This window comes from Salvelinus fontinalis, chromosome 27 (genome assembly GCF_029448725.1).
Source record: "Salvelinus fontinalis isolate EN_2023a chromosome 27, ASM2944872v1, whole genome shotgun sequence".
In the NCBI taxonomy this organism is placed as follows: domain Eukaryota; kingdom Metazoa; phylum Chordata; class Actinopteri; order Salmoniformes; family Salmonidae; genus Salvelinus; species Salvelinus fontinalis.
The window spans coordinates 18,024,241-18,047,586 of NC_074691.1; the positions used below are offsets into that span (position 1 = coordinate 18,024,241).

The 23,346-nt window shown below is 44.1% G+C and overlaps 1 protein-coding gene across 2 annotated transcripts; it reads right to left on the bottom strand.

The window, feature by feature from the left end:
- Window positions 1–247: 247 nt before the first annotated feature.
- LOC129825199 (WD repeat-containing protein 26-like) lies at window positions 248–21,622 on the bottom strand. Of its 2 annotated transcripts, none has more exons than XM_055885100.1 (14): window positions 20,876–21,622; window positions 18,816–18,915; window positions 18,186–18,242; window positions 14,232–14,368; window positions 13,613–13,710; window positions 6,501–6,657; window positions 5,776–5,914; window positions 5,346–5,486; window positions 4,875–4,994; window positions 4,308–4,453; window positions 3,937–4,015; window positions 3,678–3,807; window positions 3,165–3,359; window positions 248–3,077 (listed from the first exon to the last, which is right to left on the bottom strand). In XM_055885100.1, exons 1-14 carry the CDS (start codon window positions 21,157–21,159, stop codon window positions 3,052–3,054), a joined length of 1,809 nt encoding a protein of 602 aa, XP_055741075.1. In that variant the 5' UTR covers window positions 21,160–21,622; the 3' UTR covers window positions 248–3,051. The 2 variants fall into 2 exon arrangements, with proteins under 2 accessions (XP_055741075.1, XP_055741074.1); XM_055885099.1 differs by having other exon boundaries at window positions 6,483–6,657.
- Window positions 21,623–23,346: the final 1,724 nt, after the last annotated feature.

The window sequence follows — 23,346 nt, forward strand, 5'->3', positions numbered from 1 at the left end:
GTGACTCAATCAACAATACAAAGTTAAACACAGGAAAATGGAGAGCTCTTTTCAGTCTGGGAACTCAAGCTTTCCTCTAAAGTCTGATGAGACGTGTTGTCCATTCACACTGATCGAAGGTCAGTTTAGCTCTGTAACCCCTCATGATTATGGGGGACTGTGGATAGGATTGGATAGGGTAAACTGATCCTGTATCTGTGCTTAGGGAGTGACTATGTTCCAGCCCCTTGATATTCTGGGCCACAGCTCTTTTTCAAAACCCTGAATGCTTTATTGAAAATATGCATACATGACACTTCTCCTACACAACAATACAAAACAGTACAATCACTTTTGTAATAACACATTAAAAACGCAAACAGGTCCCCATCCCACAATAACTATTTTAATCTGCTACCAAAAACCCTTACTCCCCCACCAAGCCCTACCACCTCCAAAGAGAGAAATAGTTATTAGCATCATCAAAATCATTAAAAATTCTAGGAACTCAAAAGACAAAAGAACAGAGTAGACACCAAGTTGCATACAGACATAATTCACCTGCTGGTGACATTGTAACTTTGTGAAAGCTTTTGGGTTCTTCACTTTTGATTTGCCTCAATTCTTCAGACATGACATAAGGTGTGGATGGGGAGTTCAAGTCCATTCAGGGGTCCAGGAGATGGAAGGGTCAAGAATGGGAGAAGCACCATTCCAGACTAACCTTACACCATGGAATTACACACACAGCCACTTTTGGGTCTCAAGCGTTTTGGTGAGGTCAGAAATGGCAACCGCAACCAACAGTGGCACAAAAATAGACCCCCCCCGGTCTTATTCCACAGACATGCAAGTATTCAATCACCGTACAGAGTCTCTTTTTAAAGGCGAGGCGTGGACAGTTTAAACCTGACTCTTATAAGGTAACACACTCCCAAAGCATAACCCACCACACTCATATTATATTGGCATGAGTGTTACTGCGCATATTCACTGATTACATGTAAGAAGTGGTGGATAAGGTAAACATTTTACCCAAAAGACAAAACGAATTATAAGCGGGATAAAAAAAAAGTAAAAAGAGGACACCACTTGTCTGGTTATATTTTAATATGATAATACAGGGAGGGGGTCAACCCCAAAAAATTATGAAATAAGACCAAAAAATGAAAGTAACAAAATATTCAGTTCTTTTTAAACATGTAATATCAGTTCACAGAAAATCGTCATTACATACCCCGAATCTGGAGGAAGAAAGCTCTGTATGGTGCTTTCACCACTGAGGTCTGGAGAGACGGAAAGGGGTGTTGTGCAGAAGTCGGTCTCGCTTCGTATGGGCTGTACATACGTAAGAGTGCAGCTATGCCTGTGTGCGTTTGAATATGTGGGAGGTTGTTTGGTTCTGTAACTTCAATAATGCTGTACTACTGTGTAAGGTTCATGGAATTGTGGCAGGTGATCATATTGAAATTGAGTGTTTGTAGGTGTGACTTGGGGTAGACCTCAAAGCGCAGCGTTGTGTTTTGGGTATACATGTGGATTTGTGGAGTGTTTGTGTAAGGGGGTAGAACGCTCTAAAGTCATCATTCTACACATGGAACATTAAACCTCTGTCTCCAACACTACAATCGTTAATTCCTCCTCATATGAAATGACACTTTTCTCACAACACAGTTTACAGCTCGTTGAAATGCATGTCATCCACTTTATTTCCACAAAACAGATGTAATTCCAATACCTCAGGGCCTTTCCAATGGTAGGTGGTGGTAAGAAATATAAAAAGCAAAGTCAAATGTAAAAAGAAAAGCCCCAGCTAAAAATAAAAAATAAGTTTTGAAAATGGCTCTAAAGTATTCTTTGTTCCACAGATAGATGTCACTATGGGGCTTTGGATTAATTCTGAATGGGTTTAAAAGCCTCTTAAAATTTCACTGGGAGGGGGGGGGGGGGGGGGCATGATCTTCTGCTGGTGTGACTTAAAACACACAGGTCTGCATGCACCTGCATTCACTCACTCAAACAAACCCCAAGGAAGCGCACCCAGACACACATTGACACAGAAGGGCACACGCACATACACAAAGAGGAAGGACAGATGCAGTCCTCAGTGTACCGCAAAAGTTGCATGTACAGACCTCTACAGCCAACAGTATGTACTTCTTAGAGATACTCAACACAAGGGCTGCGTCACATGAGACCAGCTACCACTGACCCCTTACCTTTGACAGTTCACCTTTCCCCCCCTCCCCACAGGTAGATCTTGTGGAACTATGTGCTGTGCTGTTAACAGCCGAAGTGGGAGGGGGGAGATGGGGGAGTCAGAGGGTGAGACTTTGTAGAGAGTTTGTTCGTGTTAGACTTTAAACAAGGGATAAAAATAGCTTTTCCTAATTGAGAGCGTATTGTTCACGCTGAAGCACTCCACAGCCACTACTCCTAGTTCAAACCTAGGATTCACCTGTTAAATGCTTACTATCGTAAAAAATAATAATAATCAAAATAAGCATAGCGTTTTACTTTGTCGGTTGGTTGGTTTTGTGCAGATTTTCAGCCTTCGCCCAACAACTTAAGTGCAAAGAAAAGAGCTAGTCAGAAGGAGAAGATAAAAACAAATAGAAGGAAGAGTTGCAATATCCCCCCCCTTCCCACAAACACATGGGTACATGATAGAGCGACAGAAGACAGACGCGGTCCAATTAGTGCGGCTGGTCTGTAATGGCTGTCTGGAGAGATCAGGTGCGTGACACCGTGCCTGTGACCCCGGCAGGAGGTGGGCTTCCAGGGGGAAGATTCAGGGGAGAGCCCCTGGTTTGGCTGTGGCCTTGTTTGGGAGAGGGATGGAGGAGGAGGAAGCCACAGGGAGTACCAGTGGATCGGATTTTCCGGGTCACTGGTTCTGGATGAAGACCTGGTTTTCTAAGAGTGTGTTCATCCTCACCTCCACAGTTATGCCAGGTCATGAGACGCAAATTATTTACTTTTATTTCTGTTTTGTTAGGTCCAGGATTCGTTTTGATTTTTATTTGTTGTCGGTTGGTAAAAGAGAAAAAGTCTTCCATTCCAAAGTCACCATCAACTGTCCATGTTGCTGCAGTTCTCTGGGGAGAGATGAGGGACATGAATTACTTGTAACACCTTTAGCTGTTTTACAGCCACTGTGCTAACAAAATGCTAGTGGTAGTTACCGTTGAGTCCGTCCACCTCCTGTGTGTTGAGGAAGGGTGCGGGGCCCCAGACACGCACAGTGCCGTCGTCTGAGGCGGAGGCCATGAGGCCTGGGATGATGGGGTTCCAGCTAACGCAGTTGACTGTGCGAGTGTGCCCTGTCAGCTCAGCGATGGGCAGCTCACTGCGGCGGTGCCAGATATACACCTTATGGTCTGCGGGGGTAAAGTGAGGAGGGGAGGAAGAGTAAGAGAGCGGGAGAGGAAAGGTGGAGGACGTAAGAGAGAGGAGAGGAAGAGGGGGTACAATGGTATTAATATAGAAAAAAGTGGCAATGTCGACCTTCCTATTATATGCTGAAGGGCAAAGTCACTGAATGTGTTTGCGTTTGAGAGATAATTGGGATGCAACCCTAGTGAGGGACACAGAGGTGAACATTTTTGTTCTCGGGCTCAATATCAGTCATTACCCCAATCCTGACCATAAGGAGTAGTTGATGCCTAAAATGGCTGCTGTTGGGTCTGTGGGTGTACCTTCACTGCCGCTGGCGATGAAGTCTTCATTGTGTCCTCCGAAGCAGGAGTGGATGGTGTAGAAGCCCTGAGTCACACCCTGGTACTTCCGAACCAACACCCGGTCCTGCAGGTCCCAAAGATGCACTCCCTGTAGAGGGGGGGGGGGGGGGTAATGGGAGCAGTTAGACACTAAAGACACACATTGGCACTACCACAAACTCCTTAATTTCCCTCCCAGACACTCAGTGTTCAAGTATGGCACCATATCCCCACTCACCTGAGTTGCTACATTTAACAAAGCTAATCTTCCGTTCTTGGAAACAGTGAAAGACATGATAGGATGGTCCTCCTGAACTCTGTAAAAGACAAATTCACAACAAAGATGATCAATTACTAGTCTGTGTTCTGTTCAATACCTGCATAGACAATTCTATATGTAAGATTAGTAATTCAGAGCACATTATGTGCTCCGGTATTGCTTAATTTGTAGGTCTATTAATAAACTATTTATAAAACAATAAACAGCAGTAAACACTTAGTAACTCATGTATCATTTGTTAATATATAAATCATGCATTTATTACTAATACGTCTGTCAACATGCCCTTTACATATTTTCAGTTATCTACTGATTAATACAGCCCTCACATGTTTCTGTCCGTTAGGTCCTCAAAGTTGTAACCCCGGATCCGCTGGTGTGTGTCAGACGCTAGCACTGTCCTGCCGTCCCCCACACACCAGAGGCACTGCACACGCACGCCCTCCCATGAGTCCAACAGGTTACCATCCAGGTCCTACCACAACACAATCAATACATAGGTCCAAATGGATATAGTCCAGATTCTGGGAATCAATCAAATCACACACAGGCCAGTCCAAAACGGTATCGCCTATGCCCCTAGAAAATCAGACACACATTTTGGTAACGGCACAAATAGAGTTTGTTAGAAACACAGACACATTAGATCCTGACAATCTTTTTGGAGGTCAGCAGGTTCCTGTCTAGTCAGCTAATCAATAAAGGTGTCAAGATGCAAATCTAAAAGTAGCCTGTCCATATGCAATGCTGTATTAGTCCCTCCCCACTGTCCTATATCCTCCTTACAGATCACCCTGTACTCTCCCCACTACTCACACACTGGCAGGACAAACTGGAAGAACCAACTGGTATATCTGGTGGATAGATCACACACACCTTCCCGCACCAATACTTACACACTGGTAGAATTGTCCCCTCTGTCCCCCGGTGACGAAGCGTTTACCATCAGGGTTCCAAGCCACACTGGTCAGACTGTCCTCGTGGGACTGGCTCATCTTGGTCCGCAACTCTCCCGTCTGCCCAGCAGGGGACAAAAACCACTCAGTCAGTACACAGCCACTGAAGAGTTCCCAGCCTGGAGGTCCACTGCACAGCTGTTTTTATCAGTCCCAATAAAATCAGGAACTATCTGGCCAATAAGTTACATTAATTGATGTTTCTATTTATCTAATTAACTCCAATCAATCAATCCTCATCCTGGACGGTTGCAGTGTATGCCCGCACAAATTTCATACCAGCAATAACAGACGACGTTGCCGGGCGGTGTGTGTGTGTGTGGGTTGCAATACCTGGATGTTCCAGTGGGTGTGGGGATTGCCATATAGGGATGTCCCAGTGTGTATGTATAAGTGTGGAGATTGCCATACCGGGACATTCCAGAGCCAGAGTTCAGAGCAGTCATCAGGCCCGCAGGCGATCAGGTAGGTGTCATCAGGGCTCCAGGCTAGGTAGGACACACCGTAGGCATGGCCCTCTAGGGTCCGCAGCAGCTTCAACTGGTGGCTCTCCTAGACACCACACAGACCAGGCTCTGGGTTAGCGTAAAGCACTAATGGGAAGACAGTGGATCAGGGGTCTGCAAGAGGCATAGTTGCGGTCAATTTGCAGTGTGCAAATTATTATAATTATGTTCACTCCAACTAAAATCATCCCGTGGCTGAATCTAGTTGCCTACACCTGCAGTAGATGGTGGCTATCTTTGCCATTGATGCAGGAGATGACTCCTCCTATATGGCATATAGTGGGAATGCACACAGCAGGTGGTGTGGGGGAAAATGGGCTCAGCGTGGTACTCACAGGGTCCACCTGCCAGATGATGACGGTAGTGTCTTTGGATCCGGTGGCCAGCTTGGTGCCGTCGTTGGAGAATTTACAGAACCACACCTCGTTACAATGCTCTGTGAGGATCTGCTGTGTGTAGCACGGAAACTGCTTCCTGTGGGTGTGGTCAACCAGGAGAGAGAGGTCATCCAAGGTCCAAGGTTTAAATAAAAAGGCGAGAGAAAATGGGGAGGATGAGAAGAAAATACAAGAGGATAGTGGAGAAAGGTATAGAATGAAGAGGAGAGTGGAGGATAGAGGCGCTACGGGTGAGAGGGAGTTGGTAAACGATTGAGGGTGATATTTTATGTCCACTAAACTCCTGTAGTGCGCAAAAATGACAGAAATAAAAAAACAACGTACCATTCCAAACACACAGGACACGGGCGTACAAAACGAGTTCAGAAAATTGCAGCTCATTATTGCATTACATGCAATGGTTATACATAGGTTCTGAGCTTTTCCTGACCATGTGGGCCCTGAGTTCCCCCAAGTCAGGTCAAGGGGTCAGGAAAACTCTATAATACACAAAGACCCTATATTAAAACACATGCTTTTCTTTATATCTGCATAGATTATTGGCACCATCTTTGCCGATGTCTACAGTAAGAACCGTACAAAGAAAAGGTTGTCAGGTTAAGTTGTTATTGCACATTTCATCTGTGTTTGGCAGAAACTGTCACCCTGAGTGTGTTGCTGACCGGCTGCAGACGTGGTCCAGGAGCAAGGTGACAGAGTCCAGGCTGCTGTCCAGTTTGGTATTATGGTAGAGGCAGCGGTCCCTCTGCAGCTCCACAGCCTGTCTCAACAGGGTCTGCAGCCGACGTGGCGGCAGCATCACTGACGGGGGCAAGTACGCTGGAGAGGGAGTGGATTGGAGAGAAGGACCAAAGGCAGGAGTTAAACTATAGTCCAGTCTGAAGTACATCCCTAGAGTCCAGTCTGAAGTACATCCCTAGACCCCTGTGAAGCTATGTGATAATGTGTGTGTGTATAAGGTGTGATGAGGTTGTGAGTGAGGTAGTGTGTGTATTTATGTTCAGTAGAATGTGTGTGTGGGCACCTGTTTATGAGGTACCATGTATGTATGATAGTGTGGTTATGGAACATATCCTACATCGAAGACAACACTGCTAGGTATCAGACGGCTACAGCAGCACTGAACTGGCCTGAGGCTGCAGGGGAAACTCCCTGCTGTGCGCTGACCACCGTCTCCCATTCCATGTACCAGAATACTGCCATTGGCGAGGACATTCTCACCTTTACTGTGAAGGCGAGGCTGCAAGTTCGACCCACAAAATACAACCTAGCATTCTGGTACCGTATATGATCTTGTTTTGTACTTTACACTTAAGAGTTAAATGTACCCCTTGACTTTTTCCACATTTTGTTGTGTTACAGCCTGAATTTGAAATATAATCAATTGAGATTGTGTGTAGACCAGTGACAATACCCCATAATGTCAAAGTGTAATTATGTTTTTCATTTTTTTTGTGCAAATTAATAAACAATGAAATGGTTTGAGTCAATAAGTATTCAAGCCTAAATAACTTCAGGTGTAAAATTGTGGTTTAAAAGTCACATAATAAGTTCCATGGACTCACTCTGTGTGCAATGTGTTTCACATGATTTTTGAATGACTACCTCAATCTCTGTAACCCACACAAGGTCCCGCAGTGAATTTAAAACACAGATTCAACCACAAAGACCAGAGGTTTTCCAATGGTTTCCTATTTGTAGATTCCGGGTAAAAAGAAAAGCAGACATTGAATATCCCTTCGAGCATGGTGAAGTTATTAATTAAACTTTGGATGGTGTATCAATTCACCTAGTCACTACAAAGATACAGGCATCCTTCCTAACTCAGTTGCCGGAGATGACGGAAACCACTCAGGGATTTTGCAATGAAGCAAATGGTGACTTTGAAACAGTTATAGAGTTTAATGTATATGCTTGAAGAAAACTGATGGATCAACAACATTCTAGTTACTCTACAATACTAACCTAATTGACAGAGTGAAAAAAACTAAGCCTATACTGAATACAAATAGTCCAAAACATACATTGTTTGCAACAAGGCACTTGTTGCAACAAATGTGGCAAAGTAATTCACTTTTGTCCTGGATACAAAGTGCAAATCCAATAAAACACATTAATTGTTAAGGACTGGAGAGTTTCAGGATAAAATAAAACAGAATGGAGCTAAGTACAGGCAAAATCCTAGAGGAAAACCTGCTAGTCTGCTTTCCACCAGACACTGGGAGATGAATTCACCTTTCAGCAGACCAATAACCTAAAAACACAAGGCCAAATCTACACTGGAGTTGCTTACCAAGAAGCCAGTGAATGTTCCAAAGTGGGCAAGTTACAGCTTTGACTTCAATCTACTTGAAAATCTATGGCAACACTTGAAAATGGACTAGCAATGATCAACAACCAATTTGACAGATAATAAAAATGGGCAACTTTTGCACAATCCAGGATTGGAAAACTCTTAGAGAGACGTACCCAGAAAGACGTGCAGCTGTAATTGGTGCCAATGTGATTCTAACATGTATTGACTCAGGGGGTTGAATACTTATGAAAACCAAGATGTGTTCTCTTTTTCAATATTTTACATTTTTATTAACAAATGTTAGAATTTTTCTTCTGCTTTCACTGATTATTTTATGTAGATAGTTGACACAAAAAAAAGATACATTTGAATTCCACCTTGTAAATCAAAGCGTGAATATTTTCTCAATGCACTGTTCAAACCATGCTCTTGTCAAAAGAGCCTGTTTTGACGAAAATGTGTTTTCTTGTATGCCGAATAAGTCAGATATTGTTGTTGTGGGAGGAAGCCAGAGGGAAGTGCTGATTTTGGAAGTGGGCTGCTCATTCCATTGTTACATGGAGCAGGCCTTTTCAGAAAAGTTCCTTCAATACCAGCCCCTAATGTCACGCTTGGAAAGCCTGCGATACAAATGCAAGTTGGTGGCGATTATATTTGGCAGTTTGGGCCACGTACAGTACCAGTCAAAGGTTTGAACACCTACTAAAGGGTTTTTCTATATTTGTACTATTTTCTACATTGTAGAATAATAGTGAAGACATCAAAACTGTGAAATAACACATGTAGAATCATGTAGTAAGCAAAAAGTGTTAAACAAATCAAAATATATTTTAAGTATATATTGGTCCCGTGTGGCTCAGTGGGTAGAGCATGGCGCTTGCAACGCCAGGGTTGTGGGTTCAATTCCCACGGGGGGACCAGGGTTCAATTCCCACGGGGGGACCAGGATGAATATGTATGAACTTTCCAAATTGTAAGTCGCTCTGGATAAGAGCGTCTGCTAAATGACTTAAATGTAAATGTAAGTAGCCACCCTTTGCATTGATGACAGCTTTTCACACTTGCCATTCTCTCAACCAGCTTCATGAGGTAGTCACATGGAATGCATTTAAATTAACAGGTGTACCTTGTTAAAAGTTCATTTGTGGAATTTCTTTCCTTCTTAACAGATTTGAGCCAATCAGTTGTGTTGTGACAAGGTAGGGGTGGTATACAGAAGGTAGCCCTATTTAGTAAAAGACCAAGTCCATATTATGGCAAGAAGAGCTCAAATAAGCAAAGAGAAATGACAATGCATCATTACTTTAGGACATGGTCAGTCAATGCGGAAAATTTCAAGAACTTTGAAAGTTTCTTCAAGTGCAGTCGCAAAAACCATCAAGCGCTATGATTAAACTGGCTCTCATGAGAACTGCCACAGGAAAGGAAGATGCAGAGTTACCTCTGCTGCAGAGGATAAAGTTCATTAGAGTTACCAGCCTCAGAAATTGCAGCCCAAATAAATGCTTCCGAGTTCAAGTCACAGACGCATCTCAACATCAACTGTTCAGAGGAGACTACATGAATCAGGCCCTCAGGGTCAAATTGCTGCAAAGAAACCACTACTAAAAGCACACCAATAATAATAAGAGACTTGTTTGGGCAAAGATACACGAGCAGTGGACATTAGACCAGTGGAAATCTGTCCTTTGGTCTGAGTCCAACCGCCATGTCTTTTTGAGACGCAGAGTAGGTGAATGGATGACCTCCGCATGTGTGGTTCCCACCGTGAAGCATGGAGGAGGTGGTGTGATGGTGCCTTGCTGGTGACACCGTCAGTGATTTATTTAGAATTTAAGGCACACTTAACCAGCATGGCTACCACAGGAGTCTGCAGCGATACACCATCCCATCTGGTTTGCGCTTAGTTGGACTATCATTTGTTTTTCATCAGGACAATGACCAAACATACCTCCAGGCTGTGTTAGGGCTATTTGACCAAGAAGGAGAGTGATGGAGTGCTGCATCAGATGACCTGGCTTCCACAATCCCCCGACCTCAACCCAATTGAGATGGGTTCAAATCAAATCAAATTTTATTTGTCACATACACATGGTTAGCAGATGTTAATGTGAGTGTAGCGAAATGCTTGTGCTTCTAGTTCCGACAATGCAGTAATAACCAACGAGTAATCTAACCTAACAATGCCACAGCTACTACCTTATACACACAAGTGTAAAGGGATAAAGAATATGTACATAAAGATATATGAATGAGTGATGGTACAGAACGGCATAGGCAAGTTGCAGTAGATGGTATCGAGTACAGTATATACATATGAGATGAGTAATGTAGGGTATATAAACATAAAGCGCTGCTGCGCCTTCTTCACAACGCTGTCTGTTGGGGGGACCAATTCAGTTTGTCCTCTCCACTACTGTCCCGTCGATGTGGATAAGGGGGTGCTCCCTCTGCTGTTTCCTGAAGTCCACAATCATCTCCTTTGTTTTGTTGACGTTGAGTGCGAGGTTATTTACCTGACACCACACTCCGAGGGCCCTCACCTCCTCCCTGTAGGCCGCCTCGTCGTTGTTGGTAATCAAGCCTACCACTGTAGTGTCTTCCGCAAACTTGATGATTGAGTTGGAGGCGTGCATGGCCACGCAGTCGTGGGTGAACAGGGAGTACAGGAGGGCTCAGAACGCACCCTTGTGGGGCCCCAGTGTTGAGGATCAGCGGGGTGGAAATGTTACCTACACTCACCACCTGGGGGCGGCCCGTCAGGAAGTCCAGTACCCAGTTGCACAGGGCGGGGTCGAGACCCAGGGTCTCGAGCTTGATGACGAGTTTGGAGGGCACTATGGTGTTAAATGCTGAGCTGTAGTCGATGAACAGCATTCTCACATAGGTATTCCTCTTGTCCAGATGGGTTAGGGCAGTGTGCAGTGTGGTTGCAATTGCGTCGTCTGTGGACCTATTGGTGCGGTAAGCAAATTGGAGTGGGTCTAGGGTGGAGGTGATATGGTCCTTGACTAGTCTCTCAAAGCACTTCATGATGACGGAAGTGAGTGCTATAGGGCGGTAGTCGTTTAGCTCAGTTAACTTAGCTTTCTTGGGAACAGGAACAATGGTGGCCCTCTTGAAGCATGTGGGAACAGCAGACTGGGATAAGGATTGATTGAATAGGTCCGTAAACACACCAGCCAGCTGGTCTGCGCATGCTCTGAGGACGCGGCTGGGGATGCCGTCTGGGTCTGCAGCCTTGCGAGGGTTAACACGTTTAATTGTTTTACTCATGTCGGCTGCAGTGAAGGAGAGTCCGCAGGTTTTGGTAGCGGGCCGTGTCAGTGGCACTGTATTGTCCTCAAAGCGAGCAAAGAAGTTATTTAGTCTGTCTGGGAGCAAGACATCCTGGTCCGCGACGGGGCTGGTTTTCTTCTTGTAATCCGTGATTGACTGTAGACCCAGCCACATATCTACACTGTTTATATTCGGCCATGTTTCCGGTCACCTTGCCTTGGTTAAAAGCAGTGGTTTGCGCTTTCAGTTTTGCGCGAAAGCTGCCATCAATCCACGGTTTCTGGTTTGGGAATGTTTTAATAGTTGCTGTGGGTACGACATCGCCGATGCACTTTCTAATGAACTCGCTCACCGAATCAGTGTATTCGTCAATGTTGTTGTTGGACACAATGCGGAACATATCCCAATCCACGTGATCGAAGCAGTCTTGAAGCGTGGAATCAGATTGTTCAACGCTGGTCTGACCAGAGCTGAGTGCGGGAGCTTCTTGTTTTAGTTTCTGTCTGTAGGCTGGAAGCAACAAAATGGAGTCGTGGTCAGCTTTTCCGAAAGGAGGGAGGGGGAGGGCCTTATATGCGTCGCGGAAGTTAGAATAACAATGATCCAGGGTTTTACCAGCCCTGGTTGCGCAATCGATATGCTGATAGAATTTAGGGAGTCTTGTTTTCAGATTAGCCTTGTTAAAATCCCCAGCTACAATGAATGCAGCCTCAGGATATGTGGTTTCCAGTTTACATAGTCAAATAAAGTTTGTTCAGGGCCCTCGATGTGTCTGCTTGGGGGGGAATATATACGGCTGTGATTATAATCGAAGAGAATTCCCTTGGTAGATAATGCGGGCGACATTTGATTGTGAGGAATTGAGTTGAGTTCCTGTATGTTGTTATGATCACACCACGTCTCGTTAATCATAAGATATACCCCCCAGTCCCTCTTCTTACCAGAAAGATGCTTGTTTCTGTCGGCGCGATGCGTGAAGAATCCAGCTGGCTGCACCGACTCCGATAGCGTCTCTCGAGTGAGCCATGTTTCCGTGAAGCAAAGAACGTTACAGTCTCTGATGTCTCTCTGGAAGGCAACCCTTGCTCGGATTTCATCAACCTTGTTGTCAAGAGACTGGACATTGGCGAGTAGTATACTAGGGAGTGGTGCGCGATGTGCCCATCTCCGGAGCCTGACCAGAAGACTGCTTCGTGTGCCCCAAAACACAGGATCCGCTTCGGGAAAGTCATATTCCTGGTCGTAATGGTGGTGAGTTGACGTTGCTCTTATATTCAGTAGTTCCTCCCGACTGTATGTAATAAAACCTAAGATTACCTGGGGTACCAATGTAAGAAATAACATGTAAAAAAAAAACAAATACTGCATAGTTTCCTAGGAACGCGAAGCGATGCGGCCATCTCTGTCGGCGCCGGAAGTACATTGGGATGAGTACATTGGGATTGGGATGAGAGTAAAGGAAAAGCAGCCAACAAGTGCTCAGAATATTTGGGAACTCCTTCAAGACTGTTAGAAAAGCATTCCAGGTGAAGCTGGTTGAGAGACTGCCAAGAGTGTGCAAAGCTGTCATCAAGGAAGAGGGTGTCTACTTTGAAGAATCTCAAATATATGTTTAGATTTGTTTAACACTTTTTTGGTTACTACATGATTCCACGTGTGTTATTTCATAGTTGTGATGTCTTCTTGAATCCCCGAGCTGACAAGGTAAAAAAAAAAAAAACTGTCATTCTGCCCCTGAGCAAGGCAGTTAACCCACTGTTCCCCGGGCGCCGAAGACACGGATGTCGATTAAGGCAGAGGGGTTGGGTTAAATGCGGAAGACACACTTCAGTTGAAGGTATTCAGTTGTACAACTGACTAGGTATCCCCTTTCCCTATTGCTCTACAATGTAGAAAATAGAAAAACCCTTGAATGAGTAGGTGTCCAAACTTTTGACTGGTTCTGTACGTAGGCCTATGGTAAATGGCCTTCAGATTACAGGCCTACCTAAGAGTAGAGCAAAACAACTGGCTAGGTAGTCTGCTCTGTTCCAGCTGTTATGGGCAGCCTAGCTGTGTGGAGGAAAAGGTGCTTTTTGTTTCCTTGCATCAACGACCTTTGAAATATCTGAATATTTTATTATGTAATGTGATTTGTGGATTCAAATATTTTACTATGTAATGTAATATTTAAAATGTGTGTGTGGTCAGTGTTCTCACTCTGTAGCTTGTCCAGTAGTCGGCAGCGGGAGTTTGTGCCTTTGCCCTCCCACTCAGTCTTGGCGCGCAGGTCCTCTGCATGGCTACACATCAGATACCTACACAAAACAACGTGAATCAGACTACAACACACACCTCTGGATACTTCACTGTTATGCATGACCCGTAATAACAGTATCATTAACCTGTATTTACTGTAGTAACACTGTATAACCTGGTTATTACTCCAAAGACACAGATTGAACTAGGACAATGTGACGAATGATCAACCACTGATGCAAAGTTGGTTATTAGTTTGTCCTTATAATTTATATGTTTTCAATAACTGCCTAATGGACAGACTGATATACCCACTGAGTATCTGTATGCAGTAGTTGGCATTATTGTTTTATTTTCATGCTGAATATTTGGATGCTGTCCACGTTGTACTTGACAGCGTAAAAGTTGATGATTGACTTGTGTTGACTACTTGATTTATGTTAATCAAGTGATAGATGAACTGAGTATGTGAATCCTGTTAGCGATAGTTGATTGATGTGATCGGAAGGGACTACAATGGCATACTGACTGCGCGTGTGTGTGTGTGTGTGGGGGGGGGGGCACTGATGTGATGACGTACCCGCTGAGAACATGGATGCGGTCCGTGTTATACTTGAGCGGTGTGAGCTCTCCCCTGAGCACCTGCAGCGCCTCGAGAACCTTCCCGTCCTCCAAGTACTCCAGATACTTCTGCTGCAGGAGCAGGAACTTCATACGCTACAGAGAGAGGGAGGGAAGGAAAGGGGTAGAGATAGACGGAGAAGAGGAAGGTGGAGATGGAAAGAGGGGTGAGGAAATATGAGAAAATGAGTGGGAGGAGGGGTGTTGATAGATTCCAAAAACAACCCCCCCGATGACTAATCCTGTGCTCCAAAGGGGGCAGGCACTCATACTGACATCGTTTGTGTGACAGGCAGCATTGCCACGGTGAGAATAAACGGGCGCCTATGGTTGGCCTTGTTGGCTTAACCCCAGAGACCTCACTGTGCCAGTTGTAACTGGCCACTTCCTTGTTCAACTTAATACTTGTAACAACAAACAAGAGTGTTAACCAGTCTGGGTATTTTGGTCAGTTGTGATACTTCTGGTATTAATAAAAGGGAGTCTGTCTTATCATGGGCCTGCAGTGTCTATCATAGCCCAAGAAACGAGGTAACGCACCGTAAAACAGACACATATGTTTTCAATTATATCTATGACTCTGGTCTATAAATTACCATCGTCAAGTGCCAACCATGATCATAAGAGCAGCCATTCTAGGTTGACATACACTACATGACCAAAAGTATGTGGACACATGATTAGGCCTGGCTCACAGTCGGCGTTCCAATTCATTCCAAAGGTGTTCGACGGGGTTGAGGTCAGGGCTCTGTGCAGGCCAGTCAAGTTATTCCACACCAATCACAACAAAAAAATTCTGTATGGACCTCATTCACTGCACAGGGTTATTGTCATGCAGAAACAGGAAGGGCATAATCATTTAGAATGTAATTGTATGCTGTAACATTAAGATTTCCCTTCACTGGAACTAAGGGGTCTAGCCGAAACATGAAAAACAGCCCCGGGTCATTATTCCTCATCCACCAAACTTTACAGTTGGCACTATGCATTGGAGCAGGTAGCGTTCTCCTGGCATCTACCAAACCCAGATTCATACGTCGGACTGCCAGATAGTGAGGAGTGAATCATCACTCCAGAGAACGCGTTTCCACTGCTCCAGGGTCCAATGCTTTACACCCAGTCCAGCCGACGCTTGGCATTGTGCACGGTGATCTTAGACTTGTGTGAGGCTGCTCAGCCATGGAAACCCATATCCCGAAGCTACCGACAAACAGTTGACGATGCTTCCAGAGGCAGTCTGGAACTCTGTAGTGTGTGTTGCAACCGAGGAGAGACAATTTTTAGCCATCCAGTTCTTTGAGTGTGGCCTACCCCTTCGTGGATGAGCTGTTGTTGCTCCTAGACATTGTCACTGCAAAATAACAGCACTTACAGTTGACTGGGGCAGCTTGAGCAGGGCAGAAATTTGACAAACTGACTTTATGGAAAGGTGGCATCCTATGACAGTGCCACACTAAAATTCAATGAGCTCTTCTATAAGGCCATTCTACTGATGTTTGTCCTTGGCTGTGTGCTCAAGTTTATATACCCATCAGCAACAGGGTATGGCTGAAATAGCCAAATCCACTCATTTGAAGGGGTGTCCACATACTTGTGTGTGTGTGTGTATATTGCATGCAGTCTTGGTATAATGCAGGGCAAAAACTTGCTATTTGTTTTTAAACATTCATAAAATAGGATAGCCTACATCTTACAGTTAAAATTGATTATATTCGCAATAACAAGCCTAGCTAGTAAGTGCAAAATGAAACTCCACAGGTGCAAGACTAAGCTAAGCCATAGGAGACCATTTTGATATCTAGCCTATCCTGTGTCCTAATGAGCTAGCTAGGTCTGATACGTATAATTTAGTCTAGCTGCAGTCCTCAGTGTTCTTTAGTTGACATATGAACTTGCTGTACCCATGGGAGAGGAAACTCCTATAATTTACAAATCACAGAAGCACTGAATGATATACAGTACCAATCAAAAGTTGACACACTAACTCAATCAAGGGTTGTTCTTTATTTTTACTATTTGCTACACTTTAGAATAATAGTTAAGACATCAAAACTATGAAAAAAAAACAATGGAATCATGCAGTAACCAAGTGTTAAACAAATAAAACTTTTTATATTCTTCAAAGTAGCCAGCCTTTGCACTCTTGGCATTATCTTAACCAGCCTCACCTAGAATGCTTTACCAACAGTCTTGAAGGAGTTCCCACATATGCTGAGCATTTGTTGGCTTCTTTTTCTTCACTCTGCGGTCCAACTGTGGAGGTCAGGTCATCTGATGTAGCACTCCATCACTCTGCCTTTTGGTCAAATAGCCCTATCACAGCCTGGAGGTGTGTTGGGTTATTGTACTGTTGAAAAACAAATGATAGACCCACTAAGCGCAAACCAGATGGGATGGCGTATTGATGCGGGAGCCATGCTGGTTAAGTGTGCCTTGAATACTAAATAAAATACTGACAGTGTCACCAGCAAAGTACCCCCCACACCACCACCTCCATGCTTCACGGTGGGAACCACACATTCGGAGATCATCCGTTCACCTACTTTGGTTGGAACCAAAAATCTCAAATTTGGACTCATCAGACGAAAGGACAGATTTCCACCGGTCTAATGTCCATTGCTCGTGTTTCTTGGCCCAAGCAAGTCTCTCCTTCTTACTGGTGTCCTTTAGTAGTGGTTTCTTTGCAGCAATTCGACCACGAAGGCCTGATTCATGCAGTCTCCTCTGAACAGTTGATGTTGAGATGTGTCTGTTACCTGAACTCTGAAGCATTTATTTGGGCTGCAATTTGAGGTACAGTTAACTCTAGTGAACTTATCCTCTGCAGCAGAGGTAACTCTGGGGCTTCCTTTCCTGTGGCGGTCCTCATGAGACCCAGTTTAACCATACTGCTTGATGGTTTTTGCGATTGCACTTGAAGAAACTTTCAACGGTCTTAAAATGTTCCGCATTGACTGACCTTCTTCATGTCCTAAAGTAACGATGGACTGTCGTTTCTCTTTGCTTATTTGAGCTGTTCTTGCCATAATATGGACTTGGTCTTTTACCAAATAGGGCCATCTTCTGTACACTGTCACAACACAACGGATTGGCTCAAACACATTAAGGAAAGAAATTCCACAAATTCACTTTAACAAGGCACACCTGTTAACTGAAATTAATTCCAGGGGACTACCTCATGAAGCTGGTTAACAGAATGCTAAGAGTGTGCAAAGCTGTCACCAAGGTGGCTACTTTGAAAAATCTCAAATATAAAAAAACATTTTTGATTTGTTTAACACTTTTTGGGTTACTACATGATTCCATATACGTTACTTCATAGTTCATAGTATAAATAAAGAAAAACGCTTGAATGAGTAGGTCCAAACTTTTGACTGGTACTGTATATGAACTCCATTTCAGGGCTCCATCAGAATATGCATGGATTATTTTTTGTTGTTGTCAAATAATACTAGTGGTGGCAAAATGTAATTGAGAAACATTCCCTACACTTACCATCGGACTAGCAAATGACTAAATGCAGGATATTATACCCCCATGTATGAGAATATCTGTTATAAACATTCCATTCAGTCCCTCCAAGGCATTCCGGGTACACTTGAAATTCCACAGCCAGAAAGGATATGCCTCACAAAGGGGTGAATTTATATTTTAATTATTTAGCAGGCGTTCCTACCTAGAGCAACATACAGGAGCAATTAGGGTTAAGTGGCTTGCTCATACAGGCACCTAGTCAGCTTGAGGATTCTAACAGTGACCTTTCGCAGTTACTAGCCTAATGTTCTTAACCGCTAGGCTACCTGCCGCCCACGTTCTAATCTAGAACAGTCAGGTTTGGGACAGAACCGTTCTAGAACCTGTGTATACCCCTTTCACTGCATGGCTGACTCTATGAGGTCAGGTTTGGGCTTACCACAATAGCGTTCGGAGAATGCATCAGTGCTCTCAGCTCGTTGAGATCATTCTCAGCCTGGACCAAAACAAAGAGAGGGGCAGACAAATAGTTGGCTCAGCACTTCCTCTCCACAAAAACGGCAAATCAAAACAGTTTACTACTACAAGGCACCACCAGTAACAACACTTTCTCAGTGTAGGAAGTCAAAAACTGTCATTTTCATGGAGTGTGAAGCCATTTTGTTGCTACAGTTCAGATAGTGCTCAGTAGTATCTGTACATTTATGGGATAAAAAATAAAATATGTACATTTTTACAAACCCAAGGTTCTTGGAATGTGAGCAATTTGTGTCAATGTAGAAGAGAAAGTGCAGCCAAAGGAGCTAGTTTTATGATCAAATAACACATTCCTAAAGATCCCTTACTAGGAACGTACATATATATTTGTTTCACAGAGTTGCAAGCTTTTATTGATTGGCACCTATGTTTATTAATAGCACTGTTCATTTACTCCATATGTAGACTAACGTTGGTGTTGTACATGTGATAGATACTTACACTTAGTAACAGAACCGTGTTATCGGTACTGTCTCTAAACTTAAGCGTAGCATTATAGGTGCAGGTGTAACTATGGTAACCAGGGACCCACCTTGTCCCACTCCCCCTCCATGACGTGGTTGCGGAACTTCGTGGCTGAGGTATGTTCCAGTCTGCAGCCCGACTCCTGCATCAGCAGGTCCACTGTTTGACTGCGGAGAAGAGAGGGGGGGGAAACATTACCTCAATGTTTACTGCAAACATTAACTGAACATTAGAACAACAAGACAGACAGAATGTAAAGGAACTGAAATGTCAGCCCAAAATCCGATTGATCACAGAGGTGGATTAAACACTGACTGCCTAAATGTTTGTTTATAGCAAACGTTTGCTTAATATTGGCCAACAAGACAGACAATGGACATGATATGTTATACCAGACAGACAAAGGAAAGAATGAGGGAGAAAAACAAACACCTAAACCATATCCAGCAATAAGAAGTGGCATTTGTTATCATTCTAGACCAGACAACTGTGAGTGCTATAAGTGTGCTGAAAAGGTGTCTGTGCTAAAATGGAGTGGAGGGAGGGTGTGTACTGATGCCAAGGCATGATGACATCATCCTCAGGTATCAAAGAAGAGTGGCGCAGCAGAGTGTTTTCAGCTTCACCCTGCTGAGTCCGACAAGGTTCTCACTTGCCGTTCCACATTTGAAACGTAGGGTCGCCAGTTCCATAGCAGACAATGTATATTGCCCATTTAAACACACCCAAACAGGCCGTGTAATGTCAGTCCCACTACCACACAGTCAGTGGCGAGCAGTAGCAGCCTGGGTCTATCGAACACTGCATTAACAGTCCATTGTGGTGACAGGGGCCAATTTAGCCTTGGAGGGCTCAAAATATCGTTTTCCTGCCGAGTCCTGATGGGTTCAGCTTGCGCCATCTATTATTAGATTCAACCAACGTTTCTAATCTAAAACTGCTGGTTAGACGCGAATTCAAGCGCCACAATGAAACCATACCCCAGTTGGGATGCCGTTCTGACTACTTCACCAGCCACCAATAATGATAAAACGAGGTAAATATCACTCTGACCTCAAGTGCATCTAGTGCTTTAAATTGGGATTTTTATGTCTTAATTTGTACTACTGACATTATTGACATGAGTGATACAGACTATTAATTACAGAAAAATAAAGATGACAACGTCTGATCAGATCACATAAGTAGTTCGAAAGATAAACGTAACAGTGCAATGGTATGATAAGGGGGCTGGCTGTATGATAGATAATGGTTGTTGTCGTTGAAGACGACCGCCACTCAAAATATTTCAAAAGAACCACTGAGTGGATACAAAATGACCCCGTCCGTTTTTCTACTTTACAACAATTTATCAAGCAAAACTTATACCGACGTTCCCTTTGTAAACACCAAATGTCAATGTAATAATAAAACCAAAGCATCGAAAGTGACAAATAAAGGGATAACGCACAACGAAAAACGAATCGCCGCTCTACAACAGGGTATTGTTGTTCTCCCTACGCACTTTTGCGCAATCCTCTAAATGCAGATATTTCATTGCAGAAAACTACTCTACATGGTGCCACAGTATAAATAAAACAGGCCAAATTTAATCGGCCCTCATGACAGGCTATGGTCAAATACGTCCTATGGTTATATACGTAATTTGTAGCCACACAAGTCATTATGGATGTTTCGCTGGATTACAAAGTGATGTAATGCGATTTCAATCCGTGCAAAAAAAAATATCGCTAGATAACGTCAATACAACCCACAACACGCATAGTTCAACTAACTAGCTAGCCTAGCTACTCACTGAAGAAAGTTGGTTCGAGGTAAATGTAGCCAACCAAATTGTGTTTTTATTCTGTATAAACGTGAGAATAACCCCCACAACGAAGGCTAGCTAACATTTAGTTGCGCTATCTAGCTACCACTCCGTATTGTGCAAGATGGACCCCTTCTCCTTCAACTAACGTTAGCCTGCTAGCTAACTACCCCCTCCCCCATGTTTGTCCGTCAACCGCAGAATTCAGTTATCAACTGCCGCCATGCAGTTTCGCTCAAAACACGTACAAATAAATAATATTTAATGTGCTTGTATACTTCATGAGCTTATCGTTCGAATGACACATCGTGTAAACTTACTTTAGCCCTAACCCGTCGAGATGTTGTCCTATTAATCGGATGACATCTTCCTCAGACTGCGAAAGTCGTTTCTTCTTTTTCATGGAGCCAACCTCCGAACCCGAGGATGTGGAGGCGACACAGGTCCCAGACCCCAGTCCGGCTCCAACACTATTCCCATTGTTTGTGCTGGTTAGAACTCCATTGGAGTGCGTTCCCACCGCCGAGGATGACTCCCCGTTTTGTGCGCTGTTCAGGCAGGAAAGCTCCGAATCCTGTCCTTGTCCTTCCCCGTTTGATTGCATGTTATTGCCGCTAAGATTGTTGACAGGGGTTCTGTTAAAGTGAATAGCAGAGGTGGCTTGGTGATGCGGAGAAGTAGTAGTAAATCCCAAAACAACTCCAGAAAGGCCTGTCGCAACTGTTGAAGCCCCGGGCTCTCCTGCTCCCTCCGCCGCCGAGGCTCGGTGTTTCTTCCGCGGGGGCGGCGACGCTCCGTCGGTGTCCGAGCCGGAGGAGAAGGAAGCGGAGGCCAGAGTTTCCTCACCGAGAGCGGCCGTGATTAGAAGCCGGCGAAGCCCCGGGTGGGAAAGGAGGTCTTAGCTCCCAGGATTCAGCCCTCGTAACCGGCTGAGAACGCACTGACTCTGTGGTAACTAGTACCCTCAGTCGCTCCGTTTTTGTTGTTGTTTCTCTCAAAACAGCTGCAACCCCCTAATGGAGTCCAGACACACATCATTGGTCCAGACACGCTAACATTACCGGAAATTCACATATTACCCTGCTTCCGGGTAGAATTATATAACCAATAGGTGGCGCATGAGAACCAATTTCGCATATTGATTGTGGTTATGATAACAATAAATACATTATGAGAAAATGGCAGACAGAAATTTCTTCAGATACATAGAATTAATTCGTGATGTTCTTCTCATTGTCAGTGTTTTTATTAGAGGGGTCACTGTCAGTGTTTTTATTTGTGGGTTCGATTACAGGCCATTTTTAGCGGTAGTGTATATACACTGCTCAAAAAAATAAAGGGAACACTTAAACAACACAATGTAACTCCAAGTCAATCACACTTCTGTGAAATCAAACTGTCCACTTAGGAAGCAACACTGATTGACAATAAATTTCACATGCTCTTGTGCAAATGGAATAGACAAAATGTGGAAATTATAGGCAATTAGCAAGACACCCCCCAAAACAGGAGTGATTCTGCAGGTGGTGACCACAGACCACTTCTCAGTTCCTATGCTTCCTGGCTGATGTTTTGGTCACTTTTGAATGCTGGCGGTGCTCTCACTCTAGTGGTAGCATGAGACGGAGTCTACAACCCACACAAGTGGCTCAGGTAGTGCAGTTCATCCAGGATGGCACATCAATGCGAACTGTGGCAAAAAGGTTTGCTATGCTTCCTGGCTGATGTTTTGGTCACTTTTGAATGCTGGCGGTGCTCTCACTCTAGTGGTAGCATGAGACGGAGTCTACAACCCACACAAGTGGCTCAGGTAGTGCAGTTCATCCAGGATGGCACATCAATGCGAACTGTGGCAAAAAGGTTTGCTGTGTCTGTCAGCGTAGTGTCCAGAGCATGCAGGCGCTACCAGAAGACAGGCCAGTACATCAGGAGACGTGGAGGAGGCCGTAGGAGGGCAACAACCCAGCAGCAGGACCGCTACCTCCGCCTTTGTGCAAGGAGGTGCACTGCCAGAGCCCTGCAAAATGACCTCCAGCAGGCCACAACTGAGAAGTGGTCTGTGGTCACCACCTGCAGAATCACTCCTGTTTTGGGGGGTGTCTTGCTAATTGCCTATAATTTCCACCTTTTGTCTATTCCATTTGCACAACAGCATGTGAAATTTATTGTCAATCAGTGTTGCTTCCTAAGTGGACAGTTTGATTTCACAGAAGTGTGATTGACTTGGAGTTACATTGTGTTGTTTAAGTGTTCCCTTTATTTTTTTGAGCAGTGTATATATTTCAAATATAAAAAATGTATCGATCCGTGTACGGCTCGTTCAAACAAAATCTGAATTTAAACAACGAAGACAGATAATCAAATGAATTAATGTTTCTGTTGTAGGCTATTGGTTTAACGGTACACGACACGCCATCCCACCAACAAATTATTGGTAACATCCTACAGTCTCACGGTGTGTAAAACATTGCAGTGCTTCCAAAACCAAAACAATTGCAAATATGTGATATTCTGAAAACCAACAATTACTATAGTTTTCTGAAAGCATTGCGAAGTAATACGACATACATCCGTTTTTAGTCTTCTCAGTGTATCTGTGGATCTGTTACACGTCTTCCTCTTACATTTGAATCTGAACTGAATGTTTGAGAGCTTTACAATGGGGTGAAAAACAGTCACATAGTCATAGTCACATCCTCATACTGTCTCATAGTCCCTTCCTGTAAGGCATAATGCTTCAAGGAGAAAATATGCAGTCTGCCAGATTTTCAAAGCGAGGTCGTTTAGTATG

Excerpts from the sequence above, each read along its gene's own strand:
- LOC129825199 (XM_055885099.1), bottom strand. The coding sequence starts at position 21,159 with ATGCAATCAAACGGGGAAGGACAAGGACAGGATTCGGAGCTTTCCTGC. Across the intron at positions 18,916-20,875 it reads CTCGACGGGTTAGGGCTAAA|TCAAACAGTGGACCTGCTGA; the intron begins GTAAGTTTACAC and ends TCTTCTCCGCAG. Across the intron at positions 4,454-4,874 it reads GGGGACAATTCTACCAGTGT|GACCTGGATGGTAACCTGTT; the intron begins GTAAGTATTGGT and ends GTGTTGTGGTAG.